This window comes from Protomyctophum bolini (assembly GCF_963924005.1).
Source record: "Protomyctophum bolini genome assembly, chromosome: 18".
NCBI classification, from domain to species: Eukaryota; Metazoa; Chordata; class Actinopteri; order Myctophiformes; family Myctophidae; genus Protomyctophum; species Protomyctophum bolini.
In genome coordinates, this window is record NC_137879.1 from 15,466,138 (window position 1) to 15,486,481 (window position 20,344).

Genomic DNA, 20,344 nt, shown 5'->3' on the forward strand with positions numbered 1-20,344 from the left:
TTATAAAATAATGAATTAGTCAATAATGCCATTGAGTGGTTGTTTTAAGACAAGATATGGATATAATATAGCTAAACTTGTAATTCATAAACTTATACTTATACTTATATATACTTATAACGTAGCCCCAGACAAACATGGCAACCTCAGTTGCCAGGCAGACTTATGGAGCTTTTTGATTGGGTAGAGGAAAAGGCCTCACGTGATTGGCTCTCAGCCGTCATGTGATTTTTGGCAGTGATATCACTGGGGAACCAAAAAAAACATCTGTAACTTAGCTTGTTTTTTTTTCTGTTCGTAAGTGATTGGCTCTCAGCCGTCATGTGATTTTTGGCAGTGATATCACTGGGGAACCAAAAAAAGCATCTGTAACTTTTACGCATTTTTCTTTTACAGATTGTTTTTTTACGCATTTTTCTTTTACAGATTGTTTTTTTACGCATTTTTCTTTTACAGATTGTTTTTTTACGCATTTTCTTTTACGAACACACAGATAATATTGGCGTGGATCTGAGCCCATACACACTGCAAAGCTTCCTGAGTTTCTAATATTTGTGAGTGTTGAATTCCATGTCCCCACTAATTTAACCAAGCAAGACTATCTTCCAGAATTGATGGGGAAATATCTAATATGTATTGTACAAAATAATTTGCAGCAGACAGAGACAATAGAGCACCGAAGTCTGACGTCACTTTCAGTAGAGGGCGTCAGTCCCCAGGTTCATGTATTTGTTTAGTTGCATTGAAATCGCCATAGGAGGATTTTTAGATTGCTTCATATAAGAACTGTGTTTGAAAAATAAACATGTCACCCCGGCCGCTTCACTCATATGGATATGAAGAATCAACTGAGAGAAATCGCTAATGTTACTGCTGCTGAATTAGTTAGATTTTCGCTAGAAGCAGACTGTATCATATATGAGTGACTGACTGTTGCAAACGATACAGAGACACCTCCCTGACAATAACGCAGAGACAGCTTGTTTATTTTTGGACCACAACGCTTATAGTAGACGATATTAAGATCACCCCATGTTATTCTCCATAGAGAAATTACTTCCGCGAACCAGGGGAATCGAAGGGATGAGCGAGTTACGTCAGGACTTCGGTGCTCTATTGAAAGCCATATTGAATGTGTTTAAGTCACTTATAATAATGCTATATGTCAGTTGAAGAATCTAACAAAGATAAACATATTACACAGGAAAATGAGAATGTAATGCAGTATTTTATTTTATTTTTAAATAAAGTTTTTTCTTCGTTTCTGCCTTTATTGGATAACACTGGATTAGTGGATCTGTTGCAGTATTAAGCATTGATATCGAGACTGTATATTTATAACATTATTTCTAATTTAAGAACCACCTCTCTCAATACAACCAAATCAGGCTGGGAAGGGGAACTAGGTGAAATCATAACGGATGAGAAGTGGAGTAACGCCCTCACTCAGGTAAATAGTAGTACCTCATGTGCCAGGATAAAATGTTTAGTATATCCTTACTCCCCTGTCCTGAAGTGGAAATCTTTACTTTGTACTTCCAAAAAATATTAAGTGTAACAAAAAGGTTCATAACTGTATAGCCTTCCTATCATTACTCGCTCGAAGGAGAATCATCCTAGACTGGAAATCTCCACTCCCCCCTAAATCAGACCATTGGCTGAAAGATATCATGTTATTCCTGAATATCGAAAAAATGTAATTCGATCTACGTTGCTCTCCAGGAGGATTCACCTCCTCCTGGGGTCCGACAATAACCTTGAGAATCTCTCAAGTCTCCTAAACACCCCATAGGCCAATGGTTATAAACCATGATGTTCCCCTCCTACTCTGCACATCAACCCCATTCCTTATATTTCCGTCTATCTTTCTCTCTTTTCTACTTCTCATATCTCTCTTCTCTTCTCTTCTCTTCTGCTCATGAAATCCTTGCTGGCTATTACTACTATTTATTATATTTAAAAAAAAACGTATACGGTGAAAGGAAAAGGTGTCAAAGTTCCAAGTGGGAGGGTGGGGGGTTGCTATTCGTCTTGTCTTTCGTTTTGTTTTGTTTAGTCTACTTTTTGTTTTGTTTCAGTTTTGTGACCACTCAAACCAACTCAAAAACAATTCTGCCCATGTAGTAACAGAACTGTCCTGTTTCCTGTCTGTTCTCTGTCTATGTATTTGTATGTAAAAATAGAAAAAGAAGCATAACATATGTACTGCATTTTTTTCCTGTCCATACCCCTCTTCTATGCTTAATAAAAACTTTAAAATTGAGACTGTACAACCAGAAAAAGAGCTGAAAGAGATCAGTAACAATAGAGACTCTGGAAACCAGGGACAAGACAGGATGAAATACATTATAGAGAAGGGCCCAAACAAAGCTGCATTGATGCCACCAGCAGCAAGGATGATGATTCTCTAAGCTAGCCACGATGGAACCACAGAGGTCGGGCGGGTGGCATCCTACATACCGACTGTACCACTGTACCACAGGGATCCCGAGCACAGGGAAGAAGGACAAAGATTAAGCTACAGACAGACAGTGAGACAGAAGCCACGCCAGTATCACACAAGGAGCTCAACTAGGTGATCAATATGTGATCTCTGGTAAATCCTTCACTAATGACTATCTTTTATCCCTAGCCTGAATTTGACACACTTTGGTTGTTCCCATCGCACAGGACTTCTAATGAGACAGTTGCGTGTTCTTTCTCTTTTAAACCTCCCTTTCCAGGCCTCATTCTGTATTCTGGCCAGTTGCCCCCAATGCCACTTCACAGCTGGCGCTAAGAAAGTAAACTTTGATATTGAGAGCCAAACTAATGTAGCTGAGAGAGAGCTCTGGATGAAAGGAAGAAAATATAATTATACATAATATACAAAAGGATGAAATGGTTGATACAAAGTGAAGTATCTGACTGAGGCATTGCAGCAACTGAATGACAACTATATTTTTATTAACCTCGGAAGTTCAAATTGAAGATATTTGAAGAGTCTTGACAGCCCTCCCAGTACCAGTGATATGAATACTGAAATAACTGAATCCTTGCCTTCCATACATGAACAAGATACTATGGATGTCCTAAACAAAATCTGAGGATAATATTGAGACCAATACACATCTAGCCACAAATGTAAAAATATTGACACACACCAACCCAACATTGATTGAATGTAAAGTGTATTTTTTCTTCCAATAAAAAGCAGCACTAAATAATTAGTTTCAAATGTATTCTTGGGTGTTGTCTTTTGCTTTTTACTATATTGAATGGTCAATTCCATCTGGTTGGGGAGATACAGAGAATGATGATAGTATCTGTTATGGTCTGACACGGAATGATGAGCCATAATAAGATACAATTGTCTGTTTAGAGTATAGCCTTGATAACATCCATGTTTTAATTTAGTCTCTATACTGCACAGGAAAAAAACTGTTAGAGAAACGCAATCCTACATGCCAATTCTTTCCATAGTGGGAAAACCTAAAGGACAATCTGGATCTGTGAGGAAGAAGGTGATATTGAAAGTAAACCTTCTGAATTATTATTAACCAGGTCTAAATAATAATTGTGGGCTCGCTACAGCGAGCACACACTAGTTATTGCCAGCCTATGTTTACTTATTTATTTATTCCACCCTTTTTTTTGACACACTACTACTTCCACATACTTTATGCTAGAAATTTAGTTCAAACTTCAAACTGTTCAGCTCTTTGAAGTGATTGTGGCTTGTATTTTTATTTTTACAAAGTTTTATACTTTTTATACTTTTTATACTTTTTAACTTTTTTTAACATCCTTTATAATGAGAGTCGATGGAAGAAAGGTCCCATTTTTCACAGTTAACTTTTTTGAGCTCTTATTACTCCGTCATACTTTCACTTTGAAACTTCATTCAAACTTTATAATGTTCATCTATCTTTGAACTTTCATTGGTGAAAAAGTTGTTTTGAAAAAGTTTATACTTTTTAAAATATTTAACTTTATTTATAGTTTTTGCCTCCCATAGACAATGAATGGGATTTATCTCTAAATCAACCTCACTTTTGCAGCCTCATTACTCTGGCATACTTTGTCGTAGAAACGTGATTTAAACTTTAGAACGCTCACACGACTCTGGACTTTTTCGTGGTTCAAACCGTATTCGAATACGTTAAACTGTTTTTCCGAAATCGCAGTTCAATCGCAGGCCGTTTCGCGTAATTAGTGCCATTTTAGAGTGCGGGCCTTCTTTGACTAGAGTGTGGAGACTGAAATTCTTTCCTTGAAAATTTACCAAACAAATTGTCGTCCCGGCCAAAGTATTCATTTTACACGCATGTTCTTTTGTCATTTTGTAGCCACACATGTCCTCTTTCACACAATGTGACCACCAAAGCACAGAGACATACAGAATGTGAACTACGGCCTTTTAAGTGACACAAAAACAGTCAATCTGCTCATTGACCTCCATTGTATAATTCTTACGAGGAAATTATCACGCTGACAATTCTTAACTCGCTCTTATAACCACATTTTCAATCGTACCAACACCACAATCGCACATGGTGTACCTCAATATCTCAGGCCACTCACAGCGAAAAAAATATTTGCATTCGACTTTTACTTTTTGCGATAGAGCAATTTGTTCGGGGCATAGTTTTCCCCCCTTCAGAACCATTGTAATCTCCCAGTCATAGTACTGGCATAGAACTTGGAAGTCTTTTACTTCCACAGCTGAGACATATAAGGGCTTAATTACAGGCCTGACATTAAAGTTACAAGATCTCAATGAGTTGCTCTGCGATACCTTGTGAGCTTGTAGGTCTGCTATTTGTGCAATTGGCTGGCCTTTACACAGCTCTCGCAAGAGCACGCACGCACGCACACACGCACACACACACCCTGTCTTCCTATTGGCTGGCCTTTACACAGCTCTCGCAAGTGCACGCACGCACGCACGCACGCAAAAGTATTTTTTCCAAAAAAAAGTATTTTTTCCAAAAAAAGTATTTTTTCCAAAAAAAAGTATTTTTTCCAAAAAAAGTATTTTTTCCAAAAAAAGTATTTTTTTCCAAAAAAAGTATTTTTTTGAAAAAAAGTATTATTTTGAAAAAAAAGTATTATTTTGAAAAAAAAGTATTATTTTGAAAAAAAAGTAATTTTTTGAAAAAAAAGTAATTTTTTGAAAAAAATGAAAACTTAAAAAAAAAAAAACTTTAACCTCTTTTTTTTTTTTTACTTAAAAGAAAAAACTTGAATTTTTTTAATAAAGATTTTTTTTTTTTCATTTAAAGAAAAACTTTTAAAAACACTTCTACAGCTTCCACATACTTTATTCCGCTTTATGCAGTTATTTATGCTTAAACTATAGTTTTTCCAAATGTTCATACTTTTTTTTAACTTTTACTTCAGCTTTAATAAATTTTCTACTTTTGTTTACAATATGCTACAGTCCCGAAATTTTGATTATGGATTTAGACCACCAATGGGAACACTATTACTCCGGTCCCCGAGTTTCAAACTTGACACGGCAAAAACTTTATACATTGCAATTTATGCGAGCCCACGCAGTTTCTACAGGAACTGCCTTTCTAGTTATTAAATGGTGTGGCTTCCCTGTGAAATCTGTAGCTAGGAATAGCAAGTTACTTAGGTGTGTCATGACGAAATAAATGTGACATACATACTATGACATCAGTCATCGCCATATGACGGTATATGAGCACATTGACTTAGACTTAGAGTATAAGAATAAAGTTTAAAAAAGTATACAAATATGCATAATTCATAATAATAAAAAATATATACAACCCTATATACTTGGCTGTACAACAAATAGCAAAAATAGCCAATCTACGAGTTCACAAATCTTGTGTAAAGGTCATACATTATGAAGGACAATAATAGACATGATCAACACATCATAATGCATTACATGCTACACTAATCCATTCACATAATAAAATAAGATTCATCCAATCGATGACCAAAAAAATGAATATTGAGCCCTAGGGCATACCGGTATTACCGTCTATCCTATACAAACCATCAAATTAGTTAACCATATAAGCATTATGAAAGAACAAGGGGGAAAGAATAGGCTTACTAGTTACAACAATTATTTAAGTTTAAATGTTATGGCTTTTTAAAACTCTACAAAGTTTTAAGTAGTGGTGGAAAAAGTACTCAATTGTTTTACTTAAGTAAAAGTACCAATACTGCAATTTAGAACAACTTCGTTACAAGTAAAAGTACAGAATTGAAAATGTACTTGAGTAAAAGTAAACAAGTATCGGCATCAAAATGTAGTACCAAAAGTCAAAGTATTCATATTGCAGAATGTCCCATTTTACAAGTTCAAAATGTTTCGAAAATCTATTGAAAATATCCGATCTACAAGCTCAATTTTCAAATGGCCGAAATGTATAGGGTTGAAGTGGTTAATGTATGTAAAATCATGTATATTAAAATCGCCAAAGTAACTAGTAACCAAAGTTTTCAAATAATTGTAGTGAAGTAAAAGTAAAAATGTTGGCTCCGAGATGTAGTTTAGTAGAAGTAAAAGTACTGGAAATTTAAATCCATAGTTTGACTCCCAAAAGCTGAAACATCTATGATTTACAAATTTCAAAAATGCACAACCCTCCTCAGGAGCTTGGACAGCTTGCCCTGTATAGGGACTAGAAGGCTGTCCCTATTCCCTACACCGTCTCACAAGCCAGACTGTTGGCCATCCACAGTTTTCAAATGTGGAATAGTTGTCCCTGAAATACCCTGCCCCTTGCTGGATATCATACAAAACTGCACTTTTAAACCCATTTAGAACTGAGGTTGATTCTAAAAACGCCTTCTAAATCTTGACCCAAGTTTTCTGAAAAACTTCAAATATTTATTCCAAAAGTGTCATGCTGCTACTGTAGCCTACATAGCAACAAGAACCCCAGGGATTCCCGTCAAGGAAGGGTTATAACACCAAAAGGGGTTCCCGTCCTGAATGGGTTGGAATGCCGTGACTTTTGTACTTTGTACGTGTCTATGGAGTTATCATTACTTTAATAGACCCCCAGGTGTGGTTAAAATATTCAAATGTGTCTTCCCTGTGTATTTTTTGTTTCATACTGAAAGCTGAAAGCCGAGTCAAAAGGCCCAATCGAAAATACACAATTTCTGTGACGTCATAATAACCCTAAAGCCCAAACCACACCGGTAGGGATTCCTTGGGACAAGACCGTTTTAAGGTCAACCACACCAATGCAACTCATGCAACTCAATGAGTTGCATTTACCCGCCAATCTTCGGAATAGTGGTGTTTAGGAGGTTGACCTTAAAAAACGTCTTGTCCCATCTTGACCCTTTGGTGTGGTTTGGACTTTACGCCTCCCCTAACCCTTCCGCAACATTAACATTACAGTGCATCCAACCATTATCTGTGCTTACACCAGGGACCAAGAAAATAACAACAAAAAAGAAAGAGAGAGACCCCAGATAACCCTGCCCTGACATACCATAATCTTTCTCTTCTGACTTCATACTATTTGTCATCTTGCCATAACCAATGCCATGGTCTTCCTCAGCCTGCAGGCCCGGCATACGTTTATTGGATAGACTAGTAAGGTGACATTCACACCAGAGAGCTTTGCTGCAATTAAAACGAATCCTGCTGCACATTTTCAGAAAGTTCACTTCGTTTGGCAGGTGTGAAGTAACCTGACTTTGCCAACTGGGGGCGGTATTGGGTAACCATGTTCCCCAACACCGCAACCATCTGGGATCTCTCAGGGAGTTGTGCCAACGCGTGAGCTAAGGGCGGGATATGTGCGAAACCGGATGTGAAGCTATATAAAGACGTCAATATGATTGGTTGTGTTTGCACGCCCACACGGTGATAGACAGACGGTCCCATCCAATCATCTACCAAGTATCTTGAAGAAAATAAACAGCCCCGTCATCGAATTGCCTCCCGAGATCCCAGATCCCAATAAGCTGTGAAACAAACTTGTGTAGGCAGCAAGCTTCTTGGATCTGGCAGCGTCAGGTTAGGTGTGAAGGCTCATTCGAATCCTAATTTGTATCAAAGAACCGCATTTATACTCCCGAGCAAAAACGGGGGTTTCGCTCGCTTCCAATCGCACTTGATTACGATTTGGTGCATGCAGGTGTGAATGCAATCCGCAGTAAATAAAAGAAATGAAGCAAACAATGTGGCGGGTGAGGAGCTGAACACAGTTGGAGACGGAGAAGGCATATTTTACGCAGCGCAAAGATGTCCCGTTACCGTGGATAGACGTGGTCGAATGAGGAGACTGAAGCCCTAATCGAAATGACGAGTACATTAATCAATTGCTTAAGAAAACACATAAAAACACTGCAGTGTATTATAGCCTACAGAATATTTTTTTACGGGACGGTTGGCAACCCTAGTGTAGGCTAGTTTATGAATGGAACACAACACATTGATAAAGGTCCCCCCTGCTGCGTTTCCAATTGCTGCGGATGACAGTGTGAAGGCAAACCGCAGCAAATTAAATATGCAATAATCCCAATTTCTCCGACCATACGCATCGAGTCTACCGAAGTATTAGGTGGGAATGTGACCTAAGTGGGTGCAGGCCACCCTGCCTCCTCTGGGTGACCCTCTATGAGGTGACCCTTTTAATACTCTATGGGGTGACCTGATACGGGGTAGTGGCAGTGGCTGGATGGTCCATGTAAAGCGCCTTAGATAAAGGCTATATAAATGCACCATTTACCATTTATGGAGGATGGCCTTCAGGGAGGGCAAAATTCAAGTAACAAGGTAGAACTTTACTAGAACACATCCTTAATTGGTAGTATAATTGGTAAGACAACGAAGATGAAGCTGTGGAAAGCCAACATATTATAGCCTAACGGGGAATTACCCCTTGGCTGGGGGAGATATTAACCGCAATTTGCAACTCTAGATTTTTTTACAACCCATTGTAAAAAAATCTAGAGTTGCAAATTGCGGCTAGGGGAGATATTAGGCTTTTGGTCACTAGGCAGAGGCTGAGCCACTACTGCTACAATAGAAGCCCATTAGCCCAATTTCTTTTCAATATGGCTGCTCACTGTGCACACTTATGAGTCTGAGCTTAAATGCACAGAATATATATTTATATTATATGAATGCGAATATTTCATAGCCTACAGTATACTGTGTTAGTGTCAGGCAGCATTACTTTATAAACAGTGGGTATCTGGATAATATAGGCTAAGTATAGCTAGGCTAAGTATAGCCCTAGAAAGAATGACTTATTACATTCGGCATTTATAACAGTTGTAGTTCTCCGTTTGTACTCACCCAATATACCGCGCCTTGGGGCCAGCTGTCATTTCTTATCCATCCTTAAGCCAACGTTCCTCCTCCAGGGAGCAATTACTCTGCACGCATGCACCTGTCTGTAGACAGAACCAGAACCTTCAGATGTATATGAAACTCGAGGAAAATCTGTCATTGTTTTACAAAATATGACTTATTTTTTGTAAAGAAGAATTACTAAGTATCTGAGAAATCAAATGTGTAGAACAGCTGGCGGCGCTAAAATGCTGTTAGTAGTAGTGTTGGTAGAACATGGGCATAAAGTAATGAAGAAGAAGAAGAAGAGTGCCCATGCATGGATGCATTACATGTCACCTCCGCCAGACGGCGCTAAAACTCAGAGTTATGTGGTCGATTTTGAGGGACAAACAATAATCTAGATTCTAGAGCTAGCGAGGAGGTACAGTGTCAGCTTCGTTGAATGGGCTGATGGGACTGTTGTTACGTGTGGACGCCCTCCTGACACGCAGTGAATTTGCTATATCATCTATTAGTTGATGAATCATCGGTATTGAGAATCCGAAGGGCGAAACGAAGAGGTGCTGAGCTGTGCGCAGCAGCACTCATCAAAGTTTAGGCGCTGTATCAAAAAAGTCACGAACAAAAACAGAACGATAGATCACGTCTGTCTTTCTCTTCATTAACGTTACATCCGATCGACGTGATTCTTTCACCAATTTACAGTCGTCGACGTTGCTATAATAATTTAATATCGATCGACGGAATCAACGGGAGGATGGTCGGGAAAAGACAACAGATTCGTGCTCCAGCACATTTCACGGTAGGTCAGTTAAATTGCTAATGTGGCCATTTGTGAGGTAACGACGTCACATGCATTGCACTGCAACGTTGTCTGCAAATAAAACCGAGAGATTGCACAATTCTGCTTGGCGTCACATTTCGAAAAGTGATCAAAAAGTTCACAACAGCCACAAACTGGTTGAGCAATATGCTTCTCTGTGCAGGCGGCCATGCACTGCACTGCAATGCACGCTGTATGACTGAGTGTGACATTTAAATATGCCTCAATTCCTGTCAGTTGTCTTCATTCTATACTTTATTATAGCCATAACCACAAGCCATGTAGCATTCAAACTGTTTTACGTTTACGTTATTATAGCTTTAACTGTATGTATTGCTCCTGTAGAGTTGACTAATTATATTGTATTCTTGGGCTGGCTTTACTCATTCATTACAGTTTGCTGCGCTCAGTGCGCTGGCATGTTCGATCGATGAGCAATCCGAGAATAACAACTATTCAGGGTGGAAATTGGAAACGATCACATGTAATAACACCGGCAAATTGGTGCCATTTGAAAATAAATCTTATTCACGCACTAAGCCAAGCAAAAGCAAGTGTTTAGTTGATTTAAGTTACAACAAGTGTGCACTGTGCTCTCAGCCTCTGCCCGTTTACTTAAAGATGGATCTTACTGTGACCATCTCTGGTTTGTAAGAAAAGAGGGCGACTATAGGGTTAAAAATCCCAATCACTAACAGATGCACAGGCAATGGATTGTTAAATTACTGAGTAATATAACTGTTGTGACAGCTCAGAAATAACAGATATAATAGCTCCCCAGTGTCTTTCCCCCAGCCCTTGCTGGCTTGCTCTCAATCTTTAAATAATTAGAGTGTGTGTGTGTGTGTGTGTGTGTGTGTGTGTGTGTGTGTGTGTGTGTGTGTGTGTGTGTGTGTGCGTCACACATTTTTGGCAATCTATTAGGGTTAGTAAAACGTATTGAAGGACACCCATTTCTTCTTGTCTGTCCACAGGACCTGACAACAATCTAATAGGGGTGTAAAGGATCTGAAACGGAAACCGCAATCCTAAATCGTGGTTCCATCTTGATAGAAAAGATTATATAAACATTTTCACTCCAAGTCTATTCAAAATGGACCTAAAATACAACCAGTAAAGGGTTTACAAATATAGGTGTGACCAACTGGGGGCGGCGGCGGGTGAAATAATGGAGTCCTCAATTGGTTCTGAGGCCGTTTAAAAAAATAAAACTGGTGTAAGTGATAGTGAAGGTTTGAACCGAACAGTGGCTCAAAAATCGAGGTCTTAACTGAACTGTGAATTTGAAGAATTCACATCCTTATTTACTATGCTCTTCTTGTATTCATTTGTGTTCCATAGGTTTCCAAATGATGTCATGAGGATGGGATACAGGGGCACGGGGAGTGAAGCCAGTGCTGGCGGCTGATCGCCGCCAGCCCATCTATTGGCCATTCAGGATGCGCGTAGCTTCAGTGGGTATCAGCAAGCACTGCTTCCTGTTCTCTCTTGCATTCTGTGGCCTCCTGCTGCTCCTCATCCCTGCCCTCCAGCCTCCAACACGCCAGGGGGATCCGCCCCAGCCCCGGCCCCATGCCGGGCCTGGTCGGGTGGGCAAGGGCTCGGCCAACACCCAGGGCAACCCTGGAGGTTTGACGGTCACAGCCCAGGATGAGGAATCGGCATTGGACACAGAGCTAAATGGGAGTTCATTGGGACGGGGGAGAAGTTCTGGTGACCGTGGCATAAACAGAGATGATACCCACAGATTGGGTCCTGGGAGGGGTGCAGAGTCCCATAGACGCCCAGATCAAGTGCATCTCCCTGGAGGAAAAGGTGGTGGACCTGTAGGGTCCAGATCAAGGGACCCATTGGAGCTGAAAGACATTTTCATTGCTGTGAAAACGACCAAGAAGTATCACAAGTCCAGGCTGGAGCTGCTGTTTCAGACCTGGGTGTCCCAAGCCAAAGAACAGGTATGGAGATGAGACAACGATTTAACACTAAGGGATACATGCAGCCTTAGATCTCCACAACCAGTCCCTTTATTGTACTGAACAATGATAAATTGATTAGTAGTACAGTATAATTAGAAGTCCTGCTGCAAATTGCCTCTAGGGTCCAAAACAAGATAGACACACAAGATAGAGATAAACAACAATATGGGATAATAACAGCAACAACTATATTGACAACAATACCAGTAACTATAATAACACCTGTATTAATAATGCCCGCAGTCATATTCCATGGAAAGCCTCGGTCTGCAGCCGGAGATCCATAATCACGATCCTTGGGCTGTAGAATAACAGTACGCCGCTGCATTACATGGAAAACCTTGATCCCAGCTGGGGGTCTACAATCATGATCCATGAGTGCCTGCGAAAAGAGAAAGCACAAAAAGTCCAGAGAAGAAGTCTCAAGAATTTGCTGATTTTGTGACATGCATTAATGGGACGTGGATGCATTCAATGTTAGCAACATGCATTTAATTATAGAACATTCATATTGTGTTTTGCAGTACCAGAAAGGTCGGGCCCTCAAACAAAACTGTGTAGATATAGCTAGGACACTACAAAGGCTATACTGTTATTACACAGAAGTCGCATTTTGACCTCATGGAGCCGTGCAGTGGCGTGCACTGCAATACCATTCAGCAATCTTGGGTCTTTTTTGGTCAAATTTTGGGTTTGCGGTATGCTATTGGAAACATTACGTCTGTCGGTTAGATGCTGTCAGCTGTCAGCAGGACAAAACATTCAGACCACATCTTTAAGTAACGCAGCCAAAGTTTATCTAAACAGAACATTCCTCCAACCATGTATTGGCTCCTGTGATGAGTGTGAAAATAGATTACGACTTAATTTATCGCATGACCCTCATTCAACAACTGAAAAAGCAGCCGACCTGTGTCATGCAGTGATGTATGAACTGCCTGGAGTTTCTCTAGAACAGTTTGCAGTGCACCAAATATCTCAAAAGAAAAAAGTGTGTCACCGCGATGTTCCGTTCTTTAGTTATTGGCTGTTGAATCCTATAATATTAGACTAAACCAGCTTGGATTTTTTTTAGATCACGATATTTCCGGGTGTCTTCTTCGGAAGTCCTAGGATCACTCACAGGTTGTGGAAGAGCGCCCTCTATGGTACCAACACTGAAAACACCACATGACGTACACATGTGTCAATGACGGTGTGTGCGTTGGATTGAAATGACGTATAGTCGTATACTGTACTGTGCCTATGGCAGTCAATGGGTGCACGTGATATATTTTGTTAAAATTAGTGTTAAATAGCTTTATATTCTTTATAGTTTGTTCCGTAACAGTGGTCTCCCCATCTCTCCAGCTCTTTAGTTAACAAATACATTTTCAGGTTGAGATACCAATTGTGCTAAAGACATGGGGAGACCCATGCTACTTAACAACAATGCTCTCTAGCTATCAATCAGTAGATTCTTTTTAACATTTAACAAGAAAACAGTGTCGCTTGCTTTGAGGTTGTTTGGCTTCCACTAGCTTTGTATTCATGTATTGGCTTAATTTTATACAGTCGTGTTTTTACTTGGTGTCTTTGGGTGTGCCCCCCCTGATCCCCATATGGAGATTCCTCTGCTGATAATGTGGTTAGGATGTCCTCAATGAGAGCCATCAAAACTGTTATTCAAGAATAAATCTTTTCTCTCCACCCCTCAGTTGTGTGCGTGCATGCTTACGTGCGATGGAAAGGCATGGCCCGGGGACACAACAGGCGGAGAAACTGTATGTGTGGGGTTAACCACTTAAGTTCTATATAATTTACTTAGTTGTAGGACACAACGTAAATAGCCAGCACTCTCCAAGCTCACAACACATTGTGCTTATAGATCTGATTTTGACAATTGTGCTCATTTCATATATATATATTTTTAATGTTGCCCAAAATAGCGAGGCCAGGTTGAACGTGGTTCATGTGTGTGCTGTTACGCTGTAGTGCACAGTTCTACTACCAGTCAGAGGACTATGAGCCTCTGTGGAGGACGTTCCACAGCGACCCAAGTCTGGGACACACATGTGGTGCACTGTTTGTTCTCTCACTTGCAGGAATCTCTGCCCCCCCCCCCCCCCCCCCCCCCCCCAGCCCACCCCTCTCCACTGTGTGTGTGCGTGTGCGCGCGCGCGTGTGCGCGTGCGCGTGCGCGTGCAACTAGCCTCTGACCACAACTAAAAAAGTTGGGGTATAGACCATATTCACACTTTGCATTGAAAAAGCTGGGTGGCAACGGGGTGGCTGGACACCATGTGAATAGAGAGTTGAGCTGAATGTTGGGTGCGTGGTGGTTTATGATGGATAGGGCCGCCTCATCTAGTAAAGGGGGGAGTAAAGATGAGACAAGGGGACAGAGGAGAGTAATGGGATTTGTACCGGGTAGTACTGGTGAAATAAATGGTGCATTTATATAGCACCTTTATCCAAGGAGCTTTACAGATTGTGCATCTGTGCATCAATTCACCCATTCACACACACCCATTCATACACCGATGGCGGCGGAAACCATGCACGGCACCAACCAGCACATGATACATCAGGAGCAATTAGGGGTTCAGGGTTCGAACTGGCAACCTTGCGGTTACCATCCAGCCACTCTACCCCTGGCTCACTGGTCTACTGTCTCTTTCAGGGAGGGCACTCAGAGTCAGGACAGCCAAACAAGACCTACTCGCCAACTACTCTGCGTTTTTAAAGCTACGCTATGAGCCATGTTGTTTACAATTTTTGTATTGAGTCTGCAATGTCTGTCTATGGCCAGGCTAATTTAAGCTTGTGTTACCTCACTATTATCACACGGCTCCGACCTCTATACTTTCCATGACATTTAGCCAGGCAGAATGATGTGGCCTGTTTTTCTTGGCCGTCAACAAACTTGACACCTACACACTGCTCACAAGAGTAAAATTTAAGTCAAAGGCCCAAGTAAAAAACAAAACAAAAAAATCCCAAATACCTTTTTCGGTTTTTTTGAGTGGCTATGTTTGTAACGAAATAATTTGTTTGGGGAGCCATAAACACCATTAGCGGTAGGTTCTGCATCATCAGACAAAGAGTCTCAGTGTTCAGGAAGGAGATTTAACTGGAGAAAAGAGACACACCGCCCTAGTTTAGCCTGGAAATGTCACAGGATGGAGCAACTTCAGGAGAACTCGAACCAGCTCAATTTGTGTTTACGTAACCAGTCTCGCACTGGTTTTTGAGAAGGGTCTGGTTAATAAAGGACCTCATTGTGTCAAGGGCGTACATGAAGTGACCACTTTACTCCAAATGGGTGGCAAGTGCTTATAGCTTTAAAGGTGGTGTTGTGTTTACTTCCAGACCAATAAAGTCTAGCCACTCATTTTTATGAGGGCACATAAAAAGGCGGTTTGTCTGTGATATCAGATGCGTTAGTCCCACTATTTGTTTGACGAATAGTCCAAGTTGCACACATGATGGAACTGGGTATTTTCTAAGAGAGACAGTAGACCTTTTTTTTAGTCCTAGCGAGGTCAAGTGAAAGGAGACCTTTAGCCGTATGCTTCATTTGATGGTGTGTGAAGTTTAAAGTGTCCCTGCTGGGTTTATTTAACCTTGGTGAAACTTTAAAGAGTCTGGGGATGCACCCCTCTGTCTGCCTCGTACTGTATGACTTGTCTGGTTAGTGTTAACCTCACGTTCTGATGTTAGGAGGAGCACTCTGTGAGGAATAACATAAAGGAACCACTGAGTCACCGACTCACAATGAAGTTGAGACCTGTGGAAAATAGATTACTTCAGTGAACAAGATTAAATTGAAGTGGATGGAATGTTTTGAATTAACTGAAACATTTGGACAATTTCGTGGCTTGGTTTATGAAATTCATATAATAATATTTGGCTGACTTAATGTGTTTGGATTCAACAGTCCAAGTGTTGCGTCAGCCATCAATACCGTTGAAGTCAGGCTGAAATCTTCAGCTTTGGTGAACTTTGACCGGGAATCAACTAGTAGGAAACTAGCGCTGTGGTTTACCCCACTCGGCAGCCATTTCGCTTGTCGCTGACTCATTTTTATTCAGTGATCAACACTCCAACAAACTACACACCAGAAAATCTGAACAGTGCCCACAGCCGAGTCAAATTGACTCGCCTGAAAGTCTCATCTTGTGAGTCTGACCATGCACTTATCCTTAGTTGCATGCAAGTGTTGCACACCGAAAATAAGAAATTAGTTTGTTGCGCTGCGATGTAGATCTGCTATTTTCAAGTTTTAGCTTGGCAGGCAGTGCATGGATGGAAAGTGTGCACTTGACTTCTTCTGACATGCCTGCCTGTGGTGTTCTGCTCCAAGCCTGGCAAAGATAACTACTAACTAGTGTCATCTGGAAGAGAGCACAGGAAAGAGTGCACTGCATGCCACCACCAGACCAGCCACAGGAAAAGAAAATGAGCAGAGAATAGAGATGTTTCCCTACTGTGACAGGTGGACATAAATGAACATGTTTTGAAAGGCAAGATGGATGATGAGTGGAATGATAAACTAGTTTGGGATGTCCGGGAGGTGTTTGTCTGCGACTCTGCGCGTGTGTATATATTGGCTGGACAAGGTTTGGGAAGAAATGGAGCCAGAGCCAACTTAAGCCAAGAGAGAGAGCTAAACAGAGTCTGCTGGCCAAGACTGTTGCATCAAACCAAACAACCACCTCATAAATCAGCGGACAGACAGATAGTTCTGTAGACATAACATTCTCTCTCAATGCTCTCACACACACTTCCCCTCACATACAGTATACTGGCACACACTTTGGTGCTGCCAGTATAATACTGTATGTGAGAGTACTGTATGAATAATCACCAGTATACCCTTTGGTGATTATTGCACTGTTCAATTAACCTCCAGTACGGCGACAACTTTATTTACCAGAGCTAATTATATGTTATAAACTTATAACTTAATTAGAGATGAATGGGACATCAAATATCACAGATAAGGCATTAAAATTAGGGAGAGCGAGGCAGACAAAAATGGGGAAAGTATGTAGTTGGAGCAGTTGGAGAGTACAGCATTGTGTAAACAGAGATATGTCACATTGCAGCGTTATACATGTTGGCAAGGGTAGCTTGGAATAAAGCTTTTTGAAACAAATAGCAATCTTTCAGGTCACTTTGGTGTTAATTAGCAGCATTTTCCCCAAAACAATTTAAAATGGTATACAAAAAGCCTCAGATTTCAAATGTGTTTCTGTTTGTGTGTAGTACAGTAAGTCAGAAGTCCACTCAGTACAGAGTACACCACTAATGGTTTGTAGTCTATTGGCTAACCTTCTTTTATCACAACAGTTCACAAATCTTGGTGTTCGCACAAGCACACTCTTCCCCTTTTCTCATTCACCTTCTGTGTCTATCGCTTGTTTATTATTCCTCTCCCTCCTCCATCTTTACCCTGGTCCATATTCTGCACAACCATCCCACTGGGAAAACAATGGAGTGGTTCATTGTGCCCTTGGATGCGGGGGTGGGGGGGGGGGTAGTTTGTTCTCAGATGGGCAGTGTTTAACAGTGGGAGTTTTTGTCTGTTTCAGACCTTCATCTTCACTGACGGGGAGGACAAGGATCTGCAGAGAACTGGTGAGATGCTGACAAGTGTACACGACAATGCTTTAAGTATAGACCCCTTGGGGCATCCTGGTCAACAAGGTTTATAGGGTTTTAAGAGCCTGAGAGGATGCGAGTGCTACTCAAACAGACGTCTTACTGTGTACACGTCTAGAAAAGTAATTTTACACTCAGGGTGTACTCTGTAAATTAAATGTCACAGTACTCAGAAATGTCCTTCAGGTACCAGATAGAACATGCATTTCAGAACAAAGCCTTGTTCATTTTTGAGAGGCGCTAGCCCCTCCTATATACAGCTTTTGTCCCCACACGTCTCGATATTTGCCATTGACAATGAAAGGAGAAATTAGGTCAATGTCCACCAAATATGACATAAATCCAATACACAGATTTAATGTTTGTCTTTAGTTAGTTTAGTTTAGTAATACAATATAAAATGGAAGTGGCTCTTATATAGAAACCATACATGAGACATACCATTTAAACATTTTATCTTAAATATACATTCATTAGATTCATAGAAATGTAGTACTAATACCACATGATATGGACCAAATGGTACCTGTATGTCTATGAAATTATTTTGATGAAATGATTGAGGTGAAATGCGTATATTGTTCCGTTTGCCACCTGTGCCAGTTTAATAAACAAAATTGTATTGTGTAATTCAAAAATAGTATACAGAATATACTAACATCTTGTCACTTCTCTCATCCCCAGGTGCCAACATCATCAACACTAACTGTTCAGCAGCGCACACTCGACAAGCTCTCTGCTGTAAGATGTCAGTGGAGTACGACAAGTTCATTGAATCTCAGAAAAAGTGAGTCTTGTCTCTCGCCCTGTAGTAGTCTAAGAAAATTACTACCAAATAGTAGCTACACCACATTAACCCTGGCACGTCTATTTTGGGTAATGCCATCTGGCATTTTTCGCACATTTTCAGAATGAAGAAATAGAATTTTCATTATTACATCTACAAGATCACAACATTCACAATCTCCATATTTTGCTTCTGCACTCTGATCCACAAACTGGACACAATTATTCAAGTCACTCTCACTGTATCTATCCTATATTAAAAGTAACATTGCCTAATGGGTTGGCGGGCCGGCCATCAGACAACCGCAACCCCCGAGGTTTGCGTTTGCCTGTAGTGGCCCGAACCTCTTGTGCGCCAAAGAAAAGTCTCTCTAGCTAATGCTATAAGCAGTTAAGCACACGCCAAAAATGTGTTTTTCTCCCTGCAAACTTAAGTGTTCTCATAGTTTCTATAGGCCATTTGGTTTATTACAAACACTTCATTCAGTCCATATGTGCTGAGCAAAGAGAACAGCAAATCTCACATTCACGTTCTATGTAGGCACTGTGTTTATTTGGTTCAGATGGGGCTTGTATTTGTATGCACTTTCTTGGAGCCCTACCAGTGACAGACTGTAGAAACGCAGTGGACTTGACATGCGTCTGTGGTTTTGAAAAGCCTAAATGCTATGTTGATATAGTTTACTTTCACAACTGCCTGGTGGCAGGAATCAAGGAAGCAACATCATGTATGTCAATATTAACTTGTTTTCCAAATGTGTATTTCACATTGGACTGGTATTCAAACATGAAAAGCGCCATCTCAGTGAGGTGCTGTCTTGCGGAGGCTATGGGCCGTTTGCACCAAGAAAGATTAAATAAAGTTTAGTTTAGTGTTAATCAGGGATTTGTTGATCAAGGATTAATTTTAATTCGAGTTGTGTTGCACCACTTAATTTTAAGCATTGCTCAACAGATCTGTGATTAAATCCTTAACCTGTGATTAAAATCCATTAAACTGTGATTAAAACTTTAAACTGTGATTAATTCATGGATTAAACTTTGTTGTGTGTCCGCCATCTTGGTTTTGCGCTGTAAATAAACAGCAGCAGTCGTGAGCATCATTAGCATTACTATTTCATTCATATTTGAGAATGTTTAAATTATAGTGCCTGCAGCAAAAATATATATAATAATAAAAGTCGTCTCGCTCGCTAAAAAAAACAACAGACGTATGGTCACTCCGTGGTGCGTGGTAGGTTTATAGATCTGTTCCGTCGATCACACACACCACCACTTCCTCCGATAGTTTCCCAAACAACAACAAACATGTAGGTATATATGCTGCCATGTTGTTTTCAATTAAACCTCCTCTCCTGCTGGTTTAGAATTAATCCCTTATTGATACTTAAATCAAAGTTTAAAGTAGTGGTGCAACAGGATTGACATTAATCCAGGTTTACTGTGAAAATTAAAAACAAAACCAAGATTAAAAGGATGGTTTAAAACTAAACCGGATTAGTGAAAACTAGGTTTAAAGTTTGGTGCAACTGGATTAATAGATAAACCTTGATTTAAACCAGATTAAGGCTTAATCTTTCTTGGTGCAAATGGCCCTTAATGTATGCATCCTAATCCCTGCAGCAGCTTAATGATCTTTCCCACTTTGCTTTTATTATGTTTCAATAAACTCTTGCCATCCACTCATCCACCCCCTTTGGTGTTAGCTATTGAAAAATAGCAGATCTACAAGCTCATAGCGCGCGCTACGAGCTTGTAGGTCTGCTATTTTTGAAAAATCAAAGAACGACTGACATAGAAACATAGCTTTCTCAGAAAACTGTC

The 20,344-nt window shown here is 40.4% G+C and overlaps 1 protein-coding gene across 1 annotated transcript in view; it reads left to right on the forward strand.

Moving 5' to 3' along the window:
- Positions 1-9,670: 9,670 nt before the first annotated feature.
- rfng (RFNG O-fucosylpeptide 3-beta-N-acetylglucosaminyltransferase) overlaps positions 9,671-20,344 on the forward strand; it is a 13,739-nt gene continuing 3,065 nt past the window's right edge. The window contains exons 1-4 of the mRNA XM_080788447.1: positions 9,671-10,091; positions 11,454-12,067; positions 17,665-17,710; positions 18,419-18,521. Of these exons, the coding sequence (XP_080644573.1) occupies positions 11,552-12,067; positions 17,665-17,710; positions 18,419-18,521 (665 nt within the window). The 5' untranslated portion in view covers positions 9,671-10,091; positions 11,454-11,551. The remainder of the gene's footprint in view (positions 10,092-11,453; positions 12,068-17,664; positions 17,711-18,418; positions 18,522-20,344) is intronic.